This window comes from Neurospora tetrasperma, assembly GCF_000213175.1.
Source record: "Neurospora tetrasperma FGSC 2508 unplaced genomic scaffold NEUTE1scaffold_3, whole genome shotgun sequence".
Lineage (NCBI taxonomy): Eukaryota > Fungi > Ascomycota > Sordariomycetes > Sordariales > Sordariaceae > Neurospora > Neurospora tetrasperma.
In genome coordinates, this window is record NW_009799101.1 from 4,582,555 (window position 1) to 4,605,320 (window position 22,766).

Consider the following 22,766-nt stretch of genomic DNA (forward strand, 5'->3'; position numbering starts at 1 on the left):
GATGGATGGATGGATAGAGGGATGGAGAGGGAAGTTAGAAGTACCTCCCTCTAGGTAGGTACTCTAGGTAGACAAACCCTCAAACGGACAGGACAGGACAGGACAGAGCCTGCAGGATAGATAGAGACTAACTGACTGGGTTTGTAGTACCTATAGGTAGGTAGGTAGCCTATAGGTAAGTACTGGGATTAATTCATATAGGGTGGGTGAGACGGAATTGGACTTTTTAGGTAATTATAGGTTGGTTGATATTCGGAAGGGACATAAACAAGGAGCCAGGCCATACCTACCTAACTTGGATAAAAGGATACCTAAGTAGGTAATCATAATAGACAACTTACATAGGTAAGGTATCGTAGTAGGAGATCAATACCCCAAGACATCTACGAAGCATGCATGGACTGTATGTAGACTTCGTCTATTGCTCTTTTCCGTAGCTATCTCTTTCCGTTCTTGTGCTGAGTGGTCTGTCTACCTAGGTCTGTTTTTGATTCCATCTTTAGGTATTTTCCTCTCATCCTAACACGTCTTCACGTCTTCACGTCTTCACGGTCTAGGTACCTACCTATCTAGGCAACCATCTAGCAGGACTACGTACATACAAGAAAAGAGTGGAAGCGTGCAGCTTTTGATAAGCATGCATCAACCCATAAATACCTACGCGCGTAAGAAAAGGGGGGGATACAAGGGTCAAGGGTCAAGGAGACGGATGATGCCGACGAATACATTTTGATGTGCAAGTAAGAACTAGCCCCCTTCCGCCTTTCCCTTTGCCATCCATTATTACCTTATCCATCATCATTATCACTCCTCATTCTCATTTTTATAACCTTCTGTCAATGTTAAAAAGTAGGTATTGTGTGCCAAAACCAACCAAGCAACTAAGTAATGCAACCGAGAAATATGGAATTCTAGGTATATAAACACTATCTGTGAGGAACTAACTAACCTATATCTAAAGGTAGAGGTAGAGGTAGAGGTATATAAACAGACGTAAAGTAGGTAGTAATGTACACACTTTTAGGGGGCGGACTTAACCCCCAACCAGACCTCTCATCCTCCAGACTGGATCTCCAGCGTTGGAGCCTGGCCGGATCCATCATCCATTCCATCCATCATCCATTCATCTTCATCCAAAAAAGCAAACAATAGAAGATAGGTAACTAAATAACCAGGAATTTTTCTTTCGTTCATTCGTTCGTTCGTTCGCTTTTTTTTTCCCAACCGTCCTGGAGTAAGTAACCCATGAAAATAGAATCTGTGAAAAAAAAAAAAAAAAACCAACTACCTAGCAACATCTCCTTCTGGCGCCTCTTTACTTCTTCTCTTCAATCCCAGGTGCCGGCCGCATCCTTCCTTCGAACTCGAACTGCTGCACCATCTCCAGTCTTCCACGTTTTCTACCTCAGGCTCTAGGGGGGTCTACCATCAGCCTCAGCCTCAAGTCACTTCATCCACCTTCCTTTACCAGGTAAGTAGGTAGGCAAGCTTCCAGACTTCAACGGCGTCCCTGCACCAAAGTACAGAGGCCACAACCACCCCCCTAGAACCACACTCCCTACCACCGAATCTTGACCACCCACGAACACCGTCCATACGCCCTCTTGCACCAATCGCCCACCCAAAACGCCAGATTGAACAACTTCTGCGGCACCACCGCCGCCGCCTTGGCCCCCGTCTGGCCCAAATACTTTGCATACCCCTGCTTCCCGCTCTTGGGCTCGGGCAACTTTCTTGCCGCCCGACTCGCCTCCCTTTCTCTCCTTTCTTTATCCTCTTTTTGCTTCTGGCGCTTCAGCTCCCGCGCCTCGCGATGTCTGTTACCCGTGGTCGTGCTTGTTGTGGCAGTCGTGCTCGTCGTCGCGCTCGTCGTGCTGGTCGTCATGGTATTCGACCGATCGCGTCTCCCCGGCCGTTGGCGGCCGCGGACCGTCTCGGCTTCTGAGTCGGAATCGGAATCGTCGGAGAGGTCGCCGCTTTGCATTGCGAGCTCGAGCGGGTGCACGGGGCGTTCCATGTCGGGCTTCTTGAGCGATTCGCGCGTGTAGTGCGGCGCTTTGGGCTCGACGAGGGTTTCGGTGGAGGAGCGCCGGGAGAGCGAAGGGGAAGGCGGTGCGCGGTTGTACGGGTTGACGTCGGGGTAGAGGTCTTCGACGTCGTCCGAGTTGGGATCGACAAGGGTCGCTTGGGAGGGGTTGATGCCGAGGCCGGGGAAGGGCTCGGTTTGGCGACGGTGGTGGGCGACGGCGCGGAAGGCGGCCGGGAAGAGGAAGTCGGCGGGGGAGGGGGCGACGGGTGTTCGTGGGGAGAGGGGAGAGAGTGGCATGCGTGGGGATACGGGGGAGAGGGGGAAGCGTTGGGAGAGTGGTGAGAGGGGGAAGCGTTGTGATAGTGGTGAGAGGGGCATGCGAGGGAGGTCGGGGAAGCGAGGGGTTGGTTGCATTTCGGGCGTCGGTTCATGTGGGCGTGGAGGAGGGGTCGGTGCCACCTCTGGCTCGGGTTCGGGCCGGGGCAGAATCGGTGAGATGGTCCCGGTTGGGCTGGGAGGCGTCGAGTTGGGTAGATCGACAAAAGATGCTGTGGGAAGGAAGAAGATCTCATCCGGTGCCGACGGCGGAGGGGTGTCGGGCAATGCCTGATGGTGCATAACCGGCGTCTTCGCCCTGCTGTAATCCTCATCGACAATCTCGCCCAAGCTCGGCTGCGTACTGAGAATCGAGTTCTCCCGGGGAATCGGCGGCAACGGCTTATCGTCCATCGCATCCTCCAACAACGTGTCCCCGGACCCTGCTCTCCGTAGCGGCTTCCTGATGATCATCTGCTCGCCTCGATCCCTACTCGCCGGCATGATGACCGACCGCCCATCGTCATCGCTATCGTCATCATAATCGTCATCATCCTCGCTCCCGTAATCATCACTATCCTCTTCAAAGTCGTCTCCCCCTTCTCCATTCGGCCTGCGGCTCTTTCTCCTCCTCCACCCCTTCGTCTTGTGCACGCCCTTGAGCACCCTGTGCGTCTTGCGCATGATCATGCCCAACTTCTTGCCCACCTCGTTCGTCGCGGGGCCCTTGGCGTACGGCTCCAACCACTCCAGCAGCGTTGCCTCCTCGTCCTTCGCTCGACCAGGACATTCCAACACGAGATTCTTCATGCCGGCACCGTGCAGCAGCACGCTCGGCACCTTGCTTCCCCTATCGGCCCCGTTCTTGACGAAAAAGTTGGTAATCCACAGCACCGCTCTCACCTTTTGATTCGGCAACAGCTCCGTCAAGTTCTTCTTCCTCAAAGCTGGGTGCACCAACACCAAAATCGCCTGGCTCGTCAGCTCCCACGCGTTTCTGTGCGCCGACAGCTTGCCGCTTATCGAATAAGTAAACTCGCACATGGGGTTCGCGCCAAACTCGAGCAGCGTCCGACACACGCGCGCATGCGGCTTGGTCCAGGGCACGATGCAAAAGTTGCTACTAGCAGCCGTGAGCTGCGCCCAAAGAAACAGCAGCCTGGTAGCCGTGTGCGCGACCTTGGGCGGGACATAGGTCTGCTTCCCACCCTTGATCTTGTCGATCTTGTTGATGAGCGTCTTGCGGGTGGATTTGCGCTTCATGGTCGCTTCGATTTCCTCTTCGGTTTCTTTGAGGCGGTGGAGACAAGTGCGGAGGTACGTCGGCAGGGAGTACATGACTGCCACCACCAGGAACCCGAGGTCGATCTCGCGGAGGAGGCGTTGGTTTTCTTCGTCCAGGGCGCTAGACGTTGGGTCGTTGTTGACGTAAAGCGAAGGGTAGCAGAACTGGTTGAACTCGGCTTGGACGCGGGCCATGTCGACGTCTTTGGGGCCGGTCCAGAACCAGGACGCTTTTTGCGCCCAGTGGTGAAGGCGATGGATGTCGACCGAGGAGCTGTAAGGCGTGGTGGAGGAAAGGGCGGCGAACCAGTGCCGACTCATGGCCTGGTCGAGTCGGTCCAAGTAACCGTCAAAGACAGGCCGTTTCTTGTACTCGGCTATGCGGGCGTATTCGAGACAGGTGCGCATGCTGTCCCAGACAACGTCGCCATCGAAGAGCGTGGTGGTGGGCATGATTCTGGCCATGGTCAAGCAAGATCGGACGAGATAGGCTTGGGGGTTGAAGTCGGAACTGAGCGTGCCGTAGAGGAAGTCAATGGCGACCTGGGAATCGCGCAGAAAGTCGACGGCGGTGCGGTGGATAAAGTCGATGTAGGGTTTGTGAGTCTTGTCGTCCCTGCGTGTGTGCACTTCCAACAGCCCCAGACACCGACTGCTCACTCTCGCTTCAATGTCCCGCACTCTAACCTCTTCCAGGTCCCAGGTGAGGGACCCTTCCGGGATCAGCTTGACCTCGTCCCATACGCCTTCGGCCAACGACAGCTGGATCGCGAGAATCGGGTGCTCCCGGATTTGCTGCTCAATATCGATGCTCGCCATGACGATCCGGAACAGCTTGGCCGCGTTCTTCTTGTAATCTGGCGGTATCTTCTTCAGCATGTGGCCATACAGCTTCTCGATATCGCTCGGCAGCTGATCCAGCCTCTTCCGCATCTCCTTCAGGGTATCATGATTCTGCAACCCTTTCTGCAGCGACCGTATCACCAGCGCCACCCACAAGAACACGCCCTCGGAGCGCTTGACAATCTCGTTCACCAGCCTAAACCAGTCCTCTCCGCCCCTGTCGCGCAGCTGCTCGCCCAGCATCGCCTCGGTGTACCGTCGGATATCATCCTCTGTCAGGTCATGCAGCCTCAGACTCGGATAGGACCCAAAAGCCTTGGTGCACGCTTGCATCGGCCTGCTCGAGACAAGGTACTTGACCCTGTCCCCCTTTGTGTTGCGGATCAAGTAGAGCAGCTCCTCCGGATCGCCCTGGAACTCATCAATTCCGTCGATAGCAATAAACAGGCGGAAGTTTCCGACATTCGTCGCCGTGGCGTGCAGCAACCGCTCGAACCATATCCTCAGCTCCGTGCCCGATGGTGTTTCCAGCTGGCCATTGCGGCTCTTGGCAGCCTCAAGACACATCTCGGGCATGATGGTGGGTATTAGATCTGGCCTGGCACAGAACACTTGATAGAGAAGCGACCGCATAAGGCCCGAGATGAGCCGCTGGTCGTCTGCCCCCAAGTGCCAGGAGAAGAAGTTGGCGAAAATCAGGTCGTCGGATGGCCCCGCCCATCGTTGCAGATGGTGTCGCAAGCGGCGGTCGCTGATGATGTACTTCATCAGCGTCGACTTGCCGGAGCCGGCTTTGCCTCTGATCCAGTAGCACTTGTCCTTTTCATCTTTGCTTTCTAGAAACGCTGACAAATTTGACCAGGGCCTACAAATGTTGTCAAAGGTGCTGGGGTTGTTGGGGTTGGCGAATACCCAGGAAAAGGTGCTCTCGTAGGGCGTCTTGACAGACTCAAATCGGTCGGTGATTTGCCGGAAGTGGAGCATGTCCAGGACGGCTTTGTTGATGGTCCCAAAGTCTTTGCTGGGGACGTATTCCATTTCTGCTCCTGCCGGTTGACCCATAAGCCCGGGATCGGAGTGAAGTCGCATTACGGTGTCGAATTTGCCATCTTGGAAGAAATCCGATCCCGATCGCTGGCTGAAATGCCCGATTTGTTGGTACTGGTTGCCGCTGCCGTTCATAATACCCATGCCCATTCCCATGGCCTTTCCGTTTCCACTGGGATGGATGAATCTCGTCTCACCACTTGCTAATGTGACCATGGCAGCTACAATCACCGGGCTCGGGCCACCACTCTGCTTCGCCTCGGCCGCCAATCTTGCATGCTGATCAAAGATTGGCGTGCTACTCCCCGACTTGATCCCGCTCTGGTTGAAGGCTACAATCTTGACGATGTTCTCCTTCAGGCAGTGAATGTCCTGTCGAAGCTGAATGATCTCCTCTCGTTGCTGGGCAAGGTCGTATTGGTGTTGCATGCCGTAATGGTCCACTTTGGCGTTCACCATGGCGAGCACGTGGATGCCCAAGTCTCGCTTGAACCCGTCGAGCTTCTCCTTGAACCTGTCCAGCTCACTTTCCGTCCTGATGGAGTTGATGGCCTCCGCTAGGGTGTTCCACCTGGAGCGGTTCGGGTCACACTGTAATCGGTTCAGGAAGTCTTCGGCTATGTCAGTGGCCTCGTCGAGGAGAAAATTGATGGCCTGTTCACGTGTCAGTAAAGAGGAGGTGTCAGCTCATATGAGAAATGAAGGGGGCACTGACTTCTTCATGCTGTATTAGGATATTATCTGTTTCCGATGGGTTGTATAGCCTTGGCGTGGATTTCAAGATGCGATTTACATTGGTGAGATCATTGAGTGCCGCTTCTAACGATTTGGGAAGGGCACGAGCATTGTTGCCATACAGGCTGCCGTTGCGAAGCCTCTTGTACTCCCCGTACACGGTCGATCCAAAGTCAACGAACTGAAGGACGGCCGATGCCAGGCCTAGGGCGGTGAAAGGGTCCATCATGTTGTTGAAGATAGCTGAAGAGAGGGCAACGAAGGCGAGTGAGATTGAATAAGGTGAAGTCGAAGAAGTGAGACCGAGGTGAGCTTATCGTCAACTCAAGACTCAAAAGCGGGGTCGTCACTCGTCAATCGGTCGGTCGGTCAGTCGTATGGAAAGTGTGACAGGCCAGCCAGGAAAAGAAATTATGAGGGTATCATGAAAAATACATCAGCAGTAGCAGCAGCAGTAGTAGTGGCACTACCTAGGAAGAGAGGTCAACAGCGGACGACGCCGAGGACGATGATGAGATGAGGTTGAAATGGGAGTGTGGTGAGCCGCCTCATCTGGTGGAGCCATCCATCCGCCGTAGTGGTGTAGGGGGCCAGGCACAAGCTGACGAAGCGCTACGTAGATATGAACTGGATCGGATCGGTATTGTTCGTGTATGGCTCAATGTCGTCCTGAGTCGTGGTTGTGGACTGATTTCTTGTGTAGGTATTGATGAAACTGAAAAAAGGTACAATACCAGGGGCGCGCAGGCACGCAGGCAGGCAGGCAGGCAGGCAGGCAGGCAAGAGAGGGGAGACCAGGCAAAAGGAGACCAGACTGCTTGAGAGAAGAAGGCTGGAATGGTCTTTCTAAAGATCCGATGGCCGAAAACCCGCCCACGTCCACTCTCCAGTCTCACTCAGGCACCTCTCGCAGCAGCGCTTCTCGTTCCTTGCCCGCCTTCTGACCTCTCAGCTCTTGACCCGGCCGGCCAAAGCTGTGCCCAGCTGCCCAACACGTGTATCCAGCGTGTTATCGGGGCGTGTGATTGGTGGCTGGCCGGCGACGGCGGACTAATCGATGCGCCTTCTGCAGCGACTGCAGCGTCCACATGCGCGATATCAGGTAAAACTAGTAAAGACGCGGCGTTTATGCGCCTCTGGCACTGGCGCCGGAGGCTAGCACCGCGAAATGGTGGAGCCCCACAGAATCGTATAAGAATCTTCAATCCATCCCTCACTTTCTTGACCCCTCTCCTTGGCCGCCTGCCTGGTCGCGCGACGAGGGGGCCTGCAGCACCCATCATCCTTTTTTACTGGACAATCCATTTTTACTGGAAGACGAACGAGCGAACGAACAAACGGACGAACAAGGTCACTGCTGCTGAGGGAGACTGAAGAAGGCCCGAGAAAAGGGCTGGCCAGTCCAGATGGGAGAGAGAAAGATGGTCAGGGCTGTTGTCGTCGTCAAGATCCAACGGGAAAATGCGCGCCACAATCTTCACAGTTTTTGTCGCTCCGGGTGAGGCGCTGAAAGAAAGAAGGTGGTGGTGGTGGTGTGGCTGCGATGGACGGATGAATGAATGAATGGCTAAACTCCTGGTCGCTGGCCGTTGGAGCCACGAAAGGACGGACCTTTGGCCAATTGTCCACCACACACCTACGTCTGACACCGTAAGTTTGCATGCATCGGCACCATCGTGAAACAAGTACAACAAAATGGGCCCTTTCCTTTTGGGCGTCTGGATTGCGCATTCAGGGGGCTTCTAGACCCATGGAGATGATGCTATTTTGGACGGGCAGGACGGCGGTCAGTTTGATCCTCTGCAACATCAGCGCGGCGATATCATGAAGTCGACGAATCCCCAGAAGTAGGGACTTGATGTATGTGCCATGGTCGGTCATTCAACAAGTCGCCTCTTGGCCTGCTAGTCGATATCCTTCGTCTTTGCAATGATTTGACCCAGGTTAGCGAATCTTTTGAGCTTGAGCCTTCCAGTTGGTGGTACAAGTCGTCGATGTTGCCACCGCCAGATACCTTTTCAACTGCCGCCCTGTTGGTTCAAAAAGCCAATGGGTACCTATCCTCGGCCTCACCTTTTCTTTTCCTCTTGGAAACCTTGATATCTCATGCGCTGAAGCCTTCCTGCTACTGGCATCGTTATCGGCTCTATCACCTGTACGTTGCATTGTACAATGACGCTGCTCATTGCGCTACTTTGATTGCCTAGCGGGAGACAAGGCTTCACAGAAGGTTAAATGGAGGATTTCCGTGTCTTGACGCCGAGGCTCAGCGCTGGATTGGTATTACGCCCACGGTTAAAGGAAAGCCATGGGGCCTTGGTTGATTCGCATCGTCCATCTGCCAGTCACAGACGGGCAGTCCATGTTGAGGCTGCATGGAAGATCAATCGATGCCAATAAAAGGTCTTCTGAAGACGATATCCACGAGTCCATACTGGCCAAAGCTGGGTCAGCCAGTCGGATGCGGCATGCGAAGACGGCACGTAGGTATGATTCCTGATGGCGAGGTTGGTGATGTACAGTACAGCTAGCACCACGGTCGCCGACTGGACACTGAGAAAGTCCATTTTCGATAGTCAGATGTGGTCAGCCATTGAGGATGATTTGCGAGATCATGGATGGAAGCTCCGTTGCATCGTAAGCAGACGGAATGTTGTGTAACACAGTCTTGAGGTTCATGTCCAATTAGTTGGCCTCTTTGCTTTTTGCCGTGTTTCCATACCTACGTTGTCAATGGCAATGGAACATTATAGTGTTGCCGAACGAGGTCAGCCTTACGCTGCGAAAAGGTTAGGGCACTTTGAGCTGGCGACTTGTAGTAGGCAGAGAACCTCGGTTCCCATCAGCAGCATCTGAAATATCGACAGGTCTTGAAAAGCCTTCGACGTCCACAACGCTCTTCATGATGGCGAGATTCCAGGACGAGGGAGGTGACAGCTTCCAAGGCCCCTGGTGCATGAAATGACAAAAGGTTGAAATAAACTTTTGCTATGGTGCCATATGTAGAAGGAACAATGCAAGGCATCATGGATCGGACAGAAAGTTCCTTGGAACCTTGTGCAGCGGCGGTCATCAGGCGAGTTCCGATTGATGGTCGCAGAGTGGTATTGTTCAGGTTCAGGAGTGCCGAGATAGCCACCGTAACCACGGATTCAGACGTGAAGGTTGTGTTGCATTCTGGAAGTCAAGGTACCGGTCCGGAGTAAGACGATTGGGCGCCGATAACCACTTGATGGGGCCATGCCTCCAGTCGCCGACGTGGTAAAGTCTACGCTGTGGTCAGATGTTTATCAGTGAAATGTTTCGTCACAAGAAGATGATGGGAAGTGATGGTGGTCAAGGTATCTTGTCCCATAACGTGTGCCATATCCAAGACAAGCGTGGTGTGTAGCTGATATAAAATGATGTCTTTGGTGTAGCTCGACGTGCGTGTATCGAGACATTGCGACGAGAAAACACAGCAACCATAATTGTTTGCATCACGGAGGGAAAGATTTAGAGTACATTGATACAAGGTCTGAACTTACAGTGCTTATCAGGCATGGCTAGATATGATCCCTGGAGCTCCGTCAGCCTGTGTCGACATCCACAAGCTGACATAAACTCAGGCCTTTGAAATTCCCTCCAATGTCTGGAAAGCTTCCATGATGATGAAAACGGAAGCCAGACTTGGTCACCCCACAAAATTCCCCAGAAAAATGACCTTGTCGTGGGTCAACATGCTGGGAAGAGGGAGAAGATGCTATTCCGAGAACACCGAGATCGAGATTGAAGCCAGAATGGGAATGTCCAAGTCGCTGACCACGGCCCGGACTGTCTCACGATGTTTATCGGGTGGATATCACGACATGGCGCCTGGATGTTGACATGCACGGGGGAGACGGGAAGAACTGGGTAGCGTCCATTTAAGTTGGGTTAAATGGAGACGACACTCCACATCGAGATGCCGTCAACAGTGCGATGGGGATTGTGTGGTCCTTGGGGACTGTGGCCGCAGTGACGTTGATGTCCGTCTTCGGAGTCCTTCCTGTCGACGACATGAAGCCGCTCCAAGGTCAAGCTGAGGCTCGTCAAGTGATTCAAGACGACGACGGGAGGCATACACTACTGTGGTCAGGTTGCCAGAGGAAAAGAGAAAGTGGATAAAATTCAAAGTCGCCATATTAGAAATCCATGCCCTTGGTGGCGAAACAATGGAAGGTTTATTTTGTTTTAATAATCGTGAGACATGTGTCGTGGTGTTGATGCTGAATTTCCAATTGGGGACCTGGTTATGGCACGTGACTGGAGTCGGCATCATTCCATAGAGCTACGAGTCTTGGCTGTTAGACACTTGCTGCACTGCTTGGCGCAGTGGATAACAGCCAGTACATCCCCGCATTTTACAGTGGGCCCGGTGATGTCGCAATTCTGGCGACAAAGCAACAAAGCGAAAAAACGAGGATGGGTGACTCCACTCTGTACCTGGGAGCTTCCCGCGCCCCACCCCAGTTGATTTCGCCATTTTGCCCTTCTCTTTGCAAGAGCGACGGCCAATCTTGTCTCTTTCCGTCTGCAACATTTCACAGTCACACACAGAGAAGGAGCAACTGAAGTCAAGACACATCCGATTTCAGGCGGTGTGAAGCAAGAGGTTCAACACCCCGTTGCGATACTTCACTAGTTACTGAGACTTTGCCTTTTTGGAAGGAGTGTACATCTAAGTATCTAAGGTAGTATTCCTCATCCATATCCCAACCCATCACCGACAGCCGTTCCAGAGCTGTCACTTACCTTACCTGGTATCCGGTTACGCTACTGTACTAGGTAAAGAGGGAGCACGGGCACTCGTACCCGACACCTACCTACAGTAGCTTCAAAGAGCAGAGCAGTTTTACATACTAGGTAGCTGCCCAGACTGAAAGAGACAGCGAGGCACCGAAAGCCGGAGAGATTGGAAATTTGAGACAACAGAAGTGGAACAACGAAGTCAACCTTGAAATAGGTCATCATCATCACAGTACGTAAACCACCAAAAAGGACCCTTTAAACACTTTGACTCGGATGGCGACCAAGGTGCTGTGCATTGCGTGAGGTGCCACCTTGTCCCGTCCACATCCTCGCTGCTCCCAGGTCATCATCCTCCATTCGACAGACATTCCTCCTTAACGTGATAGCCCTCCAAACTGCAGCTATACTGCGCTACACCAGATAAGAGTGCACTAACACTTACACTGCACCAATAACAACAGGTCCAACAACCCGCGTGCCCACCTCCAGGGAATCAATCCTTCAACGGTCCCTCTTTCATCTCAGCTCTTCCTGATCGCCTCCTCCCCGGGGCTCCATCTCCAATCCTCCGCCAACAACATTCAGATCCCATCACGTGTCCATCCAGAAACATCAAGATCGCCAGTTGGGCTGCCCGGCATCACATCGCTGCTGTTTGTTGTCTGCGGGACCCTGCCTTCTGCTCCTCCTCCAGCTTCATCTAGACCTGCCCAACGGTGGAGCGAGTCTGGATTCCGCATTAACGAGATTGGACCTCCGAGACGGTAGACCGCCGCCCAAACATCGACCACCATCCATCCATACACCTCACATCAACCAGATCACGCAAGACCACATACCTACCCTTTCCCGCCCCAGCCTGACCGACCGGAGTACCTACAGTACATACCTTGGACTGGACAGGACTGGACAGGCAGGACAGCACAGGACAGCACTGCGATACAGCAGCAGTCTGCCTCCCCTGGTCAGCACGCCATCCATCGCCCTCTAGCCGACCAATGCTTGGTGTTGCCTCTGCCGCCATTCAACAACAGAACCACGCAACCGCAAACGCACTCTAATTTCCCCCCAGAACGCATAATCGCAGCGTCATTCTGGGCCCGGCGGTCCTCGACTCCCCTTCTCCCAATGGATTCCTACCACCTCGCCCCGTCTCGTCCGACTGCGAGCTTCGGACATGATAATGACGCCCCGCTCCAACATGGGCCTCTAGTGAACTCGTACTCTCATCACCATAACAACCACTCGCGCGACACCGACTCCGATCCCACCGACCAAAACTGCGACCGCAAACGACCAGAGCAACAGGCAAGGTTGCGCTCCCGCAACAGCGTCACCAACATGTCGTCCGTCCTCATGAGCAAGACTGTCACGCCTTTCCTTCGGGAACACATTCCCAGCCTCTACGCCCCCATCGGCAAGCCGGGGAACCAAGAGACCGCCAGAGCAGAGAACCCCAATTCCAAGTACTGCTACAGACACCACCCCGACTCAAAGTGCCGAAGGGCTGCCGACAAGGCCAAGATGGTCATGATTCAGAGCGAGCTGGACAAGCTCACATCAGCGGTGGGTCTACATACAACATAAACATTGATTGCTTCTTGTTCTCAAGATTTGGTGGACTGACTCGTACCTTGCTTGAAATAATAGGATCAGCAAGCTGTGACCCACGTGTGGTCCCTGTTCTCGGCCGCCCCTGCCCGACATCGCGACCTGATGCTTCAGGGTATCCTCTCCCAGCTCTGCTTCCCTCAGCTCTCCTTCGTCTCGAGAGAAGTCAACGAAGCCCTCAAGATCGACTTCATCTCCGCCCTCCCCGTCGAGCTCGCCCAAAAGGTCCTGTGCTATCTCGACACCGTCAGCTTGACCAAGGCCGCCCAGGTCAGCCAGAGGTGGCGAACCCTGGCCGACTCCGATGCCGTCTGGGTCCGCATGTGCGAGCAACACGTCAACAGGAAGTGCACAAAGTGTGGATGGGGATTACCCTTGCTGGAACGCAAGAAGCTGCGCAACTACACAAGACAAAGACAGCTGGCCAAGGGTGGGCCACAAGGGAGGGTCACGGAACTGGCCGACTCCCACGACAGCCAGGATCGATCCGTCAATCAACATGGAAAGCGCCCGGCAGCAGAGGCGGAGGAAGAGGACCCCATCAAGAAGCGCCAGTGTATGGCTGCAGCAGAAGCCTCCAAGGCGGTAACGCAACCCAAGACCCGAAGCTGGAAGGCCGTCTACCGGGATCGCTGGCAGGTCAGCTACAACTGGAAAAACAGCCGATACAAGTTGTCGGTTCTCAAGGGTCATGAGAATGGTGTCACCTGTCTCCAGCTCGATGATAACATCCTTGCGACTGGATCGTACGACACCACCATCAAGATCTGTATGTGGTCTTTCTTCTTTGGACATCGGTGCTCGCTTCAAACTAACACATTTCTGACAGGGAACATTGAGACGGAGGAGTGCATTCGGACCCTTGTCGGCCATACGGCTGGCATTCGTGCGCTACAGTTTGACGATTCGAAGCTCATCAGTGGCAGTCTGGACCGTATGTTGCGCAACCCGCCTCCAATGATAGCATGCCAATTTTGCTAACTGATTCGTAGATACCATCAAGGTCTGGAATTGGCATACCGGCGAGTGCCTCTCCACGTTCGCTGCCCACACCGACTCCGTGATTAGCGTTCACTTTGATGGCCACCTACTCGCCAGTGGGTCGAGCGACAAGACGGTCAAGATTTTCGACTTCAACTCCAAAGAGACATACTGCCTCAAGGGCCATAGCGATTGGGTCAACTCGACCCATGTCGACATCAAGAGCCGAACCGTCTTCTCGGCCTCGGATGACACGACAATCAAGCTGTGGGACCTGGACACGCGCCAGGTTATCCGGACCTACGAAGGACATGTCGGCCATGTGCAACAGGTCCTCATCCTCCCGCCCGAGTATGAGCCCGACGAGGAGGTGCTCAATGGTGCTTCGCAAGACAACCAAGACGCCATGTCGGTATCATCGGGCGGAAGCGGAAGCCCCTCCATGTCGCATGCGCAAATCGAGCGCGCCGGCAGCCCTGGCAGCCATAGCTCCAGCCACAACCTGCTACCGAGCAGCATGCCCAGTGGCGACGAGGACGTGCGCCATCTCTATGGCTCCGCCTTTGTAGCCGACGAATCACGGCCACTTCCCCCGCGCTATTTCATGACGGGCGGGCTCGACAGCACCATGCGCCTCTGGGACAGCGCGACGGGTCGGTGTCTGAGGACGCTGTTTGGCCACCTCGAGGGCGTTTGGTCTTTGGCGGGAGATACGATCCGTGTGATCAGTGGAGCCAACGACGGCATGGTCAAGACGTGGGAGCCGCGCAGCGGAAAGTGCGATGCGACGTATACGGGCCACTGCGGACCCGTGACTTGTGTTGGGCTAAGCGATAGTCTGATGGCCAGTGGCAGTGAGGATGGAACGATTCGGTTACATTCCTTCAAGCCTTGTCGGCAGTGAGGTGGTGGCTGAAGTTTCTTTGACGTGGGAACGATGAGAGCATGTCGGGTTTCAACTACCCATGTTGACTGCTCTTGCATTTCCCTCCAGTTTTGGAACTTCCAGATACGCCATCTTCGTTTATCAGCGTCCTCGCATTTCTTTCTTTTTTTTCTTCTTCTTCTTCTCCACCCTCTATGCGATCTCAGAAGCAACTTTTCTTTTTGTGTTTTTTTTGCTTTCAACAAAACATTGCCTCTCCCCAAGAAGGGAACAAAGGAAGGCAGATTAGTTTTGGGTCAACTTGCAAGCATAGGTTACAACGTCATGTGTTTTACAAGGTAGGCATCTGGGATGGGATCTCAAAAGCAGCCAGGCACTTATAGTAAGTGATACAGAAAAGGAAGGGAAGGGGGGCGTCATTTTGCATGGTTCTGGAAGGATATATCCTTGGGGGGGTTGGTTGGTTGGATGGAGTTTATGATTTTGGCTTTTGTTTACTTTATTTGTTCTAGTTCTATACCCTCTTGCTTCGTTTGGTGTGATAGTAGTATGATTTGAAATAATGAAAGATAAGATGGTAGTTTGGAATGGGACAGATATCATGTGTCGCTCATCGTTATCTTGTCTGTGGTGGTCAGAATATATGTACATTCAGTGACGGCGATGCTTCGGGTCGATGGGTGTGGTATTTGTTCTCTGGTGTATCAGTTCTTATTCTCATTCGTCATTTTCCAGGAGAATGACTATGGATAGGTACCTAGCGAAAAGACGGAATCATGTTCCGTATCTACAATATATCAATTTGCGCGGAAAACATGTCCCTTCTTCCTTCATTACCGACGTAGCAAGTACTGTAGGAACCTACCTTCCGCTCAACTTGACATTTCGCATGGCTCCTTCCTTTGTGATCATGAGCGGACCAATTTCACTTGGATTTTACGCAACCTAACGCACATCAAAGGCAGGAACGAGCGTTGAACGGGGCCCGGATGATTGAAGTGGGTGAGGGCCAAGCGGAAAGTGCCATCTCGATGTTTCATGATAGTATGGGAAGGAACATTTGGCTGCTCAGATCATCTCAAGTCTCAGTTTTCTTCCTCCGCCTCCTCCGCCTCTCACGCTCATCAACCAACCGACCTACTTATTCACTACTCAAATCTCTTTTGGTTGAGCACCGGCCGGCACACCTCAAGCACATACCTTCTGTGATCGATCGACTTATCGCGTGTCGTGTCGTGTTTTCCATATCTCATCAGGGCATCAACCAAGCACGCAATAGGGACAACATCAATGACCGCCGAAAGCGGATTGATATCGCCCCGAGATCCGACACTGCCGGGCCTCCCTCCTCCCGGGAGCGCGGGAACGAACGGCTGTCGGCGGGTATTAGTCTTCATGGTGAGTTTTGTTGACTCTATCTACTCTCTCTCTCACCGTCGCTGACTTTTACAAACAGTCATTGATTCTTGACCTTCTCGCTCAATATCAGACAGAGTCAGCGCCATACCGAAGAAACGCACTAGTAGACAGTTCGCACGCGCCGTGGGTCGCCGCCGTTGTCGGCGGTGACATTGGAGTCTGACTCTTTCATGAGAAACCAAGACGACGGGTAGGATACAACCTCGGCAATGTCACCCTGAGCCGCGCAACTGGAAAAGGAAAAAGAAGCCCAAACAGCACATTCATGAGTGTCAAAAGGGAAAGCTGGCACGTGCTTGCCTCCTTCCAGAAGCTGGATCAGCCAGAGTGAGGCACGGTACGGCATTCTCCAGCCACGCCTGCGACGGTCCGTTGTTACGATGGCGGTCCACGACTCTTCAGCTCTCACTCGCGGGACCGCATCAGATCAGTTCGGTCGACTCGGATCTGATAAGAAGCTGTCGCTCAGGCGGTGGACGGATGGTTCGAACTCTTACAAATCTCGGCTGATTGGGTTCGGACGCCGTGGGGTGGTGCTGCTGGGTGCTGTGACATTCCGCTCGTCCTTAGCAGATTGGCGGCTGGCATTTTGTTGTGACGAACGACTGCCTATTCCCGGCCGGCAAAGGTGATGCACAGGCAACCCCCTGGCTCGTGCACCGTCTGCTCTCTCTCCCTTCCAAGGGAAGTCAATCATCGTCGGCTCTCCCCCCTCTCCCCTGATCAGCTTCATGGTGCCCATCCCCCGGCCCCCGCAAAATCACAAGCTCCGTCGGCCTTCCGCTCTTCGAATCGGCTATTAGCTACGTCACACAATCATCACAAGCCAGCCGACATGGCCAACTGTTTGTCTCAACGCCAGGCTGGACGAGACTCGTCGAGTGCGGTAACACTGCCTGAAAAAGGCCCTGAAGCTGAAGCAAATCTCCCAGTGATGCCCGTCTCGCATCTCAGCTGACAGCCAAGACATGAAAGTCACGAGGACAGTCTCATTCCTCAGTGGCATGCCAAGTTGGCTACGGGGATGACTACTGCTTAACTCTAGAACAGCCAGTACTGCATGTACTAGGTAGCATGTCCATGTGTCTGGTGTCAACTTGTGTTGTGCCTGGCAACAAGTAAACAGCCTGTCCCAGTTCCCTTTCATGGGTGTTTCTACATTGTCTCTTTACGCAATTCCGCCTCTTCTCTTGGCATCCCATTCCTCTCCCAGAGCATGGAATTGCTTGTCATGCTTTGATTACCCCGGGCTAAAAAGAAGCCTTTGTAGACCAGAGTTGGTCACTGGCATGCGATCAAGGTGGTGGTTGTGCCAGGGGTGCAGCTGTTAAAGTGTGGCAGCGCGGGGCGGGAGGGTGCGTCCAAGTGCCGCGTCTTTGTATCCAGTCATCTGTCTTCTCCGCCGAGTTTGCTGCCCTCCGCTGCTCCGAATGACGGGGCTTGGGGCTCATCCCGTATGTCCGGACTTGTCATCGCAGAGTTGACTCAACTCCAATCGCCAACGCCACTCGAAGAAATAGCGAAATGGGAGGAAAAGATCAATAGTGTCGTTTCTGACACTGTCGCTGGCGGACTCATATCGCGTCCATTTCTGTCATGTCATATCTGGTGTCAATCCATTGCCATCTGACCCTTTGCACACTGCTTTGCACGCACCATGCACGTTCTCCGTCACAACTTGTCATTGGCCAATGCATCATATCCAAAGAAAAAGAAGACATTTTTGCGTCCATGGTTGGGCGTCACATCGTCCATGTCGTCTGTCCACCAAGATATCTAATGTACACTATTCTTTACAACCATCCAGCAACGTTGTTTCCCCCCCCCCCTTCATCGAACTGTCACGCCAAGTATTCCGGGGTTGCGGATAGATGGAAAGCAACCGAGAGTCACCCAGGAACCACTTTGACCACCACCGACGAATCACAACCGCCATAATCCCCAAAGGATCCTTGCGTGTCCGCCTCACCACCGCCTGAAGTGAGCTCTGGTCCCTGATCCACAGCAGCAGTGGACCAGCCCTTCTCGCGTCTTCTCTGTCCCCGGCCGCCTCAAATCCCATTTCTACCACTGCCACAGGTACCTAACTTACCAACGAGCCCCCCAACTGAGAGCACTGGTACATACTGTACATCCATCTCCAGCTCCGGCCATCCCTGGTCCATCGTCATGCAGCCGCGGGAGCTCTAGCGCTCACTGGCAGTTCCAGGCCTGCCAGGTCACACCTCTCAACCTCTGTGGTCCGGGGGCACCACCGCTTCTTTTCCTCGAGACTCTTGTTGCAGGTCGCCGGGCCACCACGGTGCTCGGCTCGGCTCTGTCCAAGATCTGCGTCATATGGAAGCTTCCGAGTTGTCCGACCTGACCGTATCGAGCAAAGTGACGGCAAGAGAACAAAGACACCACCACCTACCTGTTGGGTAGGGCCAAACCTTTTTTTGTCGTACATGTCAAGAAGAAATGACACATGCCCTCGTTACAAGTCGTTGCGATTCTGATACCTAGCCGTCGTTGTTGATGCCAGGCTCCATATTCTCCGCCTGCCCTCCTCTTACCATTTTCCTTTAAACTCAACCGCTGCTGGGAGATACTCTGGCTTTCTCCGTCGTCGTGAGCACGAGAGTGGAGTCGGATCTACCAAGGCCTACGTTTCCAAGTGAATTAACAATCCTCCCAACCACTGACTCGCGCCCAAACGGCCTCGTCCTTGGCAACTCCAGAGTGTCATCGTGTCTCGCCGCGAGTCTATCTAGATCGGATATCTGCCGGGAACTGAAGTTGTACTTCAGCATCACGTATATCTGAAAGGGTTCATCTGTTCTCATTTTACGCTTTGTACATATTGTATTGACTGCTCTTCTCACGGTTCGCGGCAACACGTTCATCCATCCAAGCCAGTTCGGGCCAGCCTTGTCTCTGCCCTTTTCTAGACACAGCTCACTGAAATTCCCCCCCATACCGAGCTACGCCCGGTACCAAGTTACAGGGGTTGTTAACTTTAGCAGCTATCCCGAGACATTTTCGGCGATTTCCCTGGAGTGCCGAACTTCGCGAAGCGGACTCTCTTGTCTCCAAGACCAGCCCACAACCAACCCACCTCCATCCCTCGGTCCCTACCCCCCCTGTGTGGATACGCCATTGATATATCCGGCAAGGCCACCCAGATCATTTGTCCCTTTTGCTTCCCCTTCTTCTCTTTTACGGGGGAATAACCACTTGATCACGCCAGAGACGGACCTATACCGACGACTTGTCACCGTTGCGCCGAACCGCTTAACACCACTTACACCGAACATCACCATCCACCAACACCACACACCGCACATATACAACAACCGCAACAATGGCAACCAAAGTCAACCAAGATCCCAAGAAGCGGACTTCCGCTGCCACCAACCTCATCGGTGAGCTTCCCACAACTGGGGGAGACGAAATGAGACGGGAGGCTGCTGGCGCGCAATGCGCCAAGCAGTCTGGTCACGGCGTCTTCAAAGGACAAATTGGCTAACCTTTCTACGCTAATACAGCTGGTGGTGGTGCCGGTATGATGGAGGCTCTCGTCTGCCACCCTCTTGGTAAGCAATTTCCCATTGCATGGCCTCACAGCCCCCCTTATACCTCCGACTTCGGCTAACCTCGGCATTCCCGCAGATACCATCAAGGTTCGCATGCAGCTTTCCAAGCGCGGCCGCGTGCCCGGCCAAGCCAAGCGTGGCTTCATCCGCACCGGTGTCGAGATTGTCAAGAAGGAGACGGCGCTCGGTCTTTACAAGGGTCTCGGTGCCGTCCTGACGGGTATCGTCCCCAAGATGGCCATCCGTTTCACCTCGTTCGAGTGGTACAAGCAGCTCCTGGCCGACAAGCAGACTGGTATTGTCTCGGGTCAGGCCACCTTCTTCGCCGGTTTGGCTGCCGGTGTCACCGAGGCCGTTGCCGTTGTCACTCCCATGGAGGTCATCAAGATTCGTCTGCAGGCGCAGCACCACTCCATGGCTGATCCTTTGGACGTTCCCAAGTACCGCAACGCCGCGCATGCGCTCTACACTGTCGTGAAGGAGGAGGGTTTTGGTGCGCTTTACCGCGGTGTTTCCCTGACTGCGCTCCGCCAGGGTTCCAACCAGGCCGTCAACTTCACTGCCTACAGCTACTTCAAGAAGTGGCTCTATGATTACCAGCCCGAATATGTCGGCCAGAACCTGCCCTCTTACCAAACCACCCTTATTGGTCTCGTTTCTGGTGCTATGGGTCCTCTCTCAAACGCTCCTATCGATACCATCAAGACCAGACTCCAAAAGAGCGTTGCTCAGCCCGGCGAGACGGCATTCCAGAGAATTACCAAGATTTCTGCTGAGATGTTCAAGTGAGTAGCAGCCTCCCATTCCCTTTCCCTTTCAGCCTCTCAATTACCGTGAAGGGGCATGTTGCTGATGCAAATGCGACAAACAGGCAAGAAGGGTTCCACGCCTTCTACAAGGGCATCACCCCCCGCATCATGCGTGTCGCGCCCGGTCAGGCCGTCACATTTACTGTCTACGAGTTCCTTAAGCAGAAGCTCGAGCGGAGCGGTCCTGCTGCTTTGACCGGTGGAAGGTATGAGGAGTGATTTTGTGCGAATTGAAAACAAAGCGATGATTGTGATGATTTTACGAAAGAAGCCAGATGATGATGATGGGTTGAGGCGATTGGGAACATTAGCCGAGGATCCCTGTCGCGCGTTGTTGTTGTCTTTGGTGCGCTGTCACATGCGCGGATTGGACACGTTCCCCCTTGTTTTCCCCCACACCCACACCCCCATCCCCTTGTTACGCTTTGCCCTTTTTGTCTCTTTTGCATGTGGTTTTTCCTTGGACTGTTCGGTCAAAAGACGGTCATGGTGTCGGTGATGGCGGGGAAAAGTCTCTGGTCACGGCGATTGATTGTATATACCCTTCTGTTTTGCTCGGGGGGCGCGTACCACAATGACGCATTTCGGGTGGTATCTAGTGGATTCTACTTTGATGTTTGGCTTTATTGGCTTTTTGCATTCTGCTTGCTACTTTGACGAACCGGCATCGCGAAAACTTTTGACATTTTTAGCAACATGATGGAAGAGAAAGAACATGGGCTAAAACTGGACGATTTACAGCACCGCTGAGGCTAAGCTCTAAGCTCTGATATTCCACGACATTGACGAGCCTTTTTTTTCCAACTTTTTTTTTTTTTTTTTTTTGTTTTTACACGACACATCATTGCATCATTACAGCGGCGCATGCACACAACAGACTTCGATCGTCATCATCATCAACCAACTTTGCATATACGCATTCAAACGCACATACAATAGGGGTACATAGCACACACACAGCGCAAGGACGAGCATAGCGATCAGCAGGATGCAACTCACCACGGGACCACCCCCCAAGACACGAGACGACGACACTGCTCAGATGAGCAAAAACGGCCGTGGTCTTGTCCAGTCCCATGCCATCCCTAACATCAGCAAGCACCCCCACCATATCATCGACGTCGCGCATTCCTCATTTAATTCGTTTTTTTCATTCGGAGTTTATGCGGCGCGGCGATAGGGGCGATTTGGGTAGGGCTTGCTTTTATATTCATGTACATACGAGGAATTCAGATGACGAATGACCGAGACCGGGAACGCGGCGCGGTACAAGCGGGGAAGAGGGGGGACTTTTTAGAAGAAGAAGAAGAAAAAGGCATGGATGGATGGATGGGATTAGAGAAAAAAACGGCTTGGATTGGTGTTTTTTTCTCCTACCTATTTCCCTTTTTTGGTCTTGTCTTTTTGTTTGCATGGCATGGCATTAGTTAGCATTGCATGTATGGATGCACGGCTGGCTGGATGGATGGATGGATGGATGGATGGATGGTCTTCTTGCAATAACACTTTTATTCGAAGAAAACTCTTTTTCATTTTGGATTTCTTGCAATGTGCATCGATCAAGATGGTTCAGAATTGGTCGGTCGGTGGAAGAGGAGGGCCTGGGCTGGTGTGAAAGGGGCGCGAAGAACATGGACTAGGGGAGTCCGTCCAAGTCCCTGTGCTCGACATATGCAGGTACATATATGTATGTATGTACAATTCGTGACAAACATCTGTTCCTCCGTTGCGTTTTGGTGTAATGGGTTGGGTAAGTAATTGAGGGCGTCACCTCGGTCGGACTGACTGTCTGATGGGAATAAAAGTTTACAATCTTGACAGGTTGATAGGCGCAAGGTACTTTCTATGGATCCTCTCATCGTCCGACAGAACAACTGATCAACAAAATCACACAACGAGCCGCCCATTTATATCTACCCGAACCTCTAACTAGGTATTTAGTGTTTTCCCACTGACCTCGCTCGCTACTGTTTTACATGTCCCAACATCCATCCCAGATTCAGCAAACTGCCATCGGCCCGTCAAAACTACTACTACGAGAAAACAGAAATTGCGATTCATGCCCCTCTGGCCGGGCGGGCACTTGAGAAGGAAAGAATAGACAGCCAACAACAATCTTCGATATAGTGCAGGTATCGCATCTTCTCAGCAGACCGCGCTTCTGAGGTCATTGATGCTCAACTAGACCAGACCCGAAGACGAGTTGACAAGTAAGGTACCTAGAAAAGTGATGGCTACCTAGGTAGGTAGGTAGGTAGGTAGGTAGATAACTTGCAGTGGTCCAGTCCAGTCCAGGGGCAGTCCGGTCCAGTGCAGTCCGGTCCAGTGCAGTCCGGTCCAGTGCAGTCCGCGAATACTTATCAATCATCTAAGTAGGGATCTCTATCCATCCTTCCAGGTTCTCCAATGCATAAGTAGGTGTCTCGGTCTCTCGGAGCAACACAACCCTCCTACCCCCCAAA

At 53.2% G+C, this 22,766-nt stretch overlaps 4 protein-coding genes across 4 annotated transcripts; 2 read left to right on the forward strand and 2 right to left on the reverse strand.

Annotated features, from left to right (window-relative positions):
* Nucleotides 1-1,325: 1,325 nt before the first annotated feature.
* Nucleotides 1,326-6,479, reverse strand: NEUTE1DRAFT_64155 (uncharacterized protein; the record flags this gene model as incomplete). The annotated part of the gene is made up of 3 exons (XM_009853137.1): nt 1,326-5,268; nt 5,341-6,172; nt 6,312-6,479. The coding sequence occupies 3 exons, from the start codon at nt 6,477-6,479 to the stop codon at nt 1,559-1,561; spliced, it is 4,710 nt and encodes a 1,569-aa protein (XP_009851439.1).
* Nucleotides 6,480-12,364: 5,885 nt separating this feature from the next.
* On the forward strand, nt 12,365-14,519 carry NEUTE1DRAFT_42617 (sulfur controller-2 protein; the record flags this gene model as incomplete). Its single annotated transcript, XM_009852017.1, has 4 exons — nt 12,365-12,589; nt 12,674-13,403; nt 13,464-13,568; nt 13,627-14,519. The coding sequence occupies 4 exons, from the start codon at nt 12,365-12,367 to the stop codon at nt 14,517-14,519; spliced, it is 1,953 nt and encodes a 650-aa protein (XP_009850319.1).
* A 633-nt stretch (nt 14,520-15,152) lies between these two features.
* On the reverse strand, nt 15,153-15,898 carry NEUTE1DRAFT_110518 (uncharacterized protein; the record flags this gene model as incomplete). Its single annotated transcript, XM_009853138.1, has 3 exons — nt 15,153-15,195; nt 15,367-15,429; nt 15,702-15,898. The coding sequence occupies 3 exons, from the start codon at nt 15,896-15,898 to the stop codon at nt 15,153-15,155; spliced, it is 303 nt and encodes a 100-aa protein (XP_009851440.1).
* Nucleotides 15,899-19,207: 3,309 nt separating this feature from the next.
* Nucleotides 19,208-20,523, forward strand: NEUTE1DRAFT_146766 (uncharacterized protein; the record flags this gene model as incomplete). Its single annotated transcript, XM_009853139.1, has 4 exons — nt 19,208-19,324; nt 19,448-19,495; nt 19,572-20,280; nt 20,367-20,523. The coding sequence occupies 4 exons, from the start codon at nt 19,264-19,266 to the stop codon at nt 20,521-20,523; spliced, it is 975 nt and encodes a 324-aa protein (XP_009851441.1).
* Between the last annotated feature and the right edge of the window lie 2,243 nt (nt 20,524-22,766).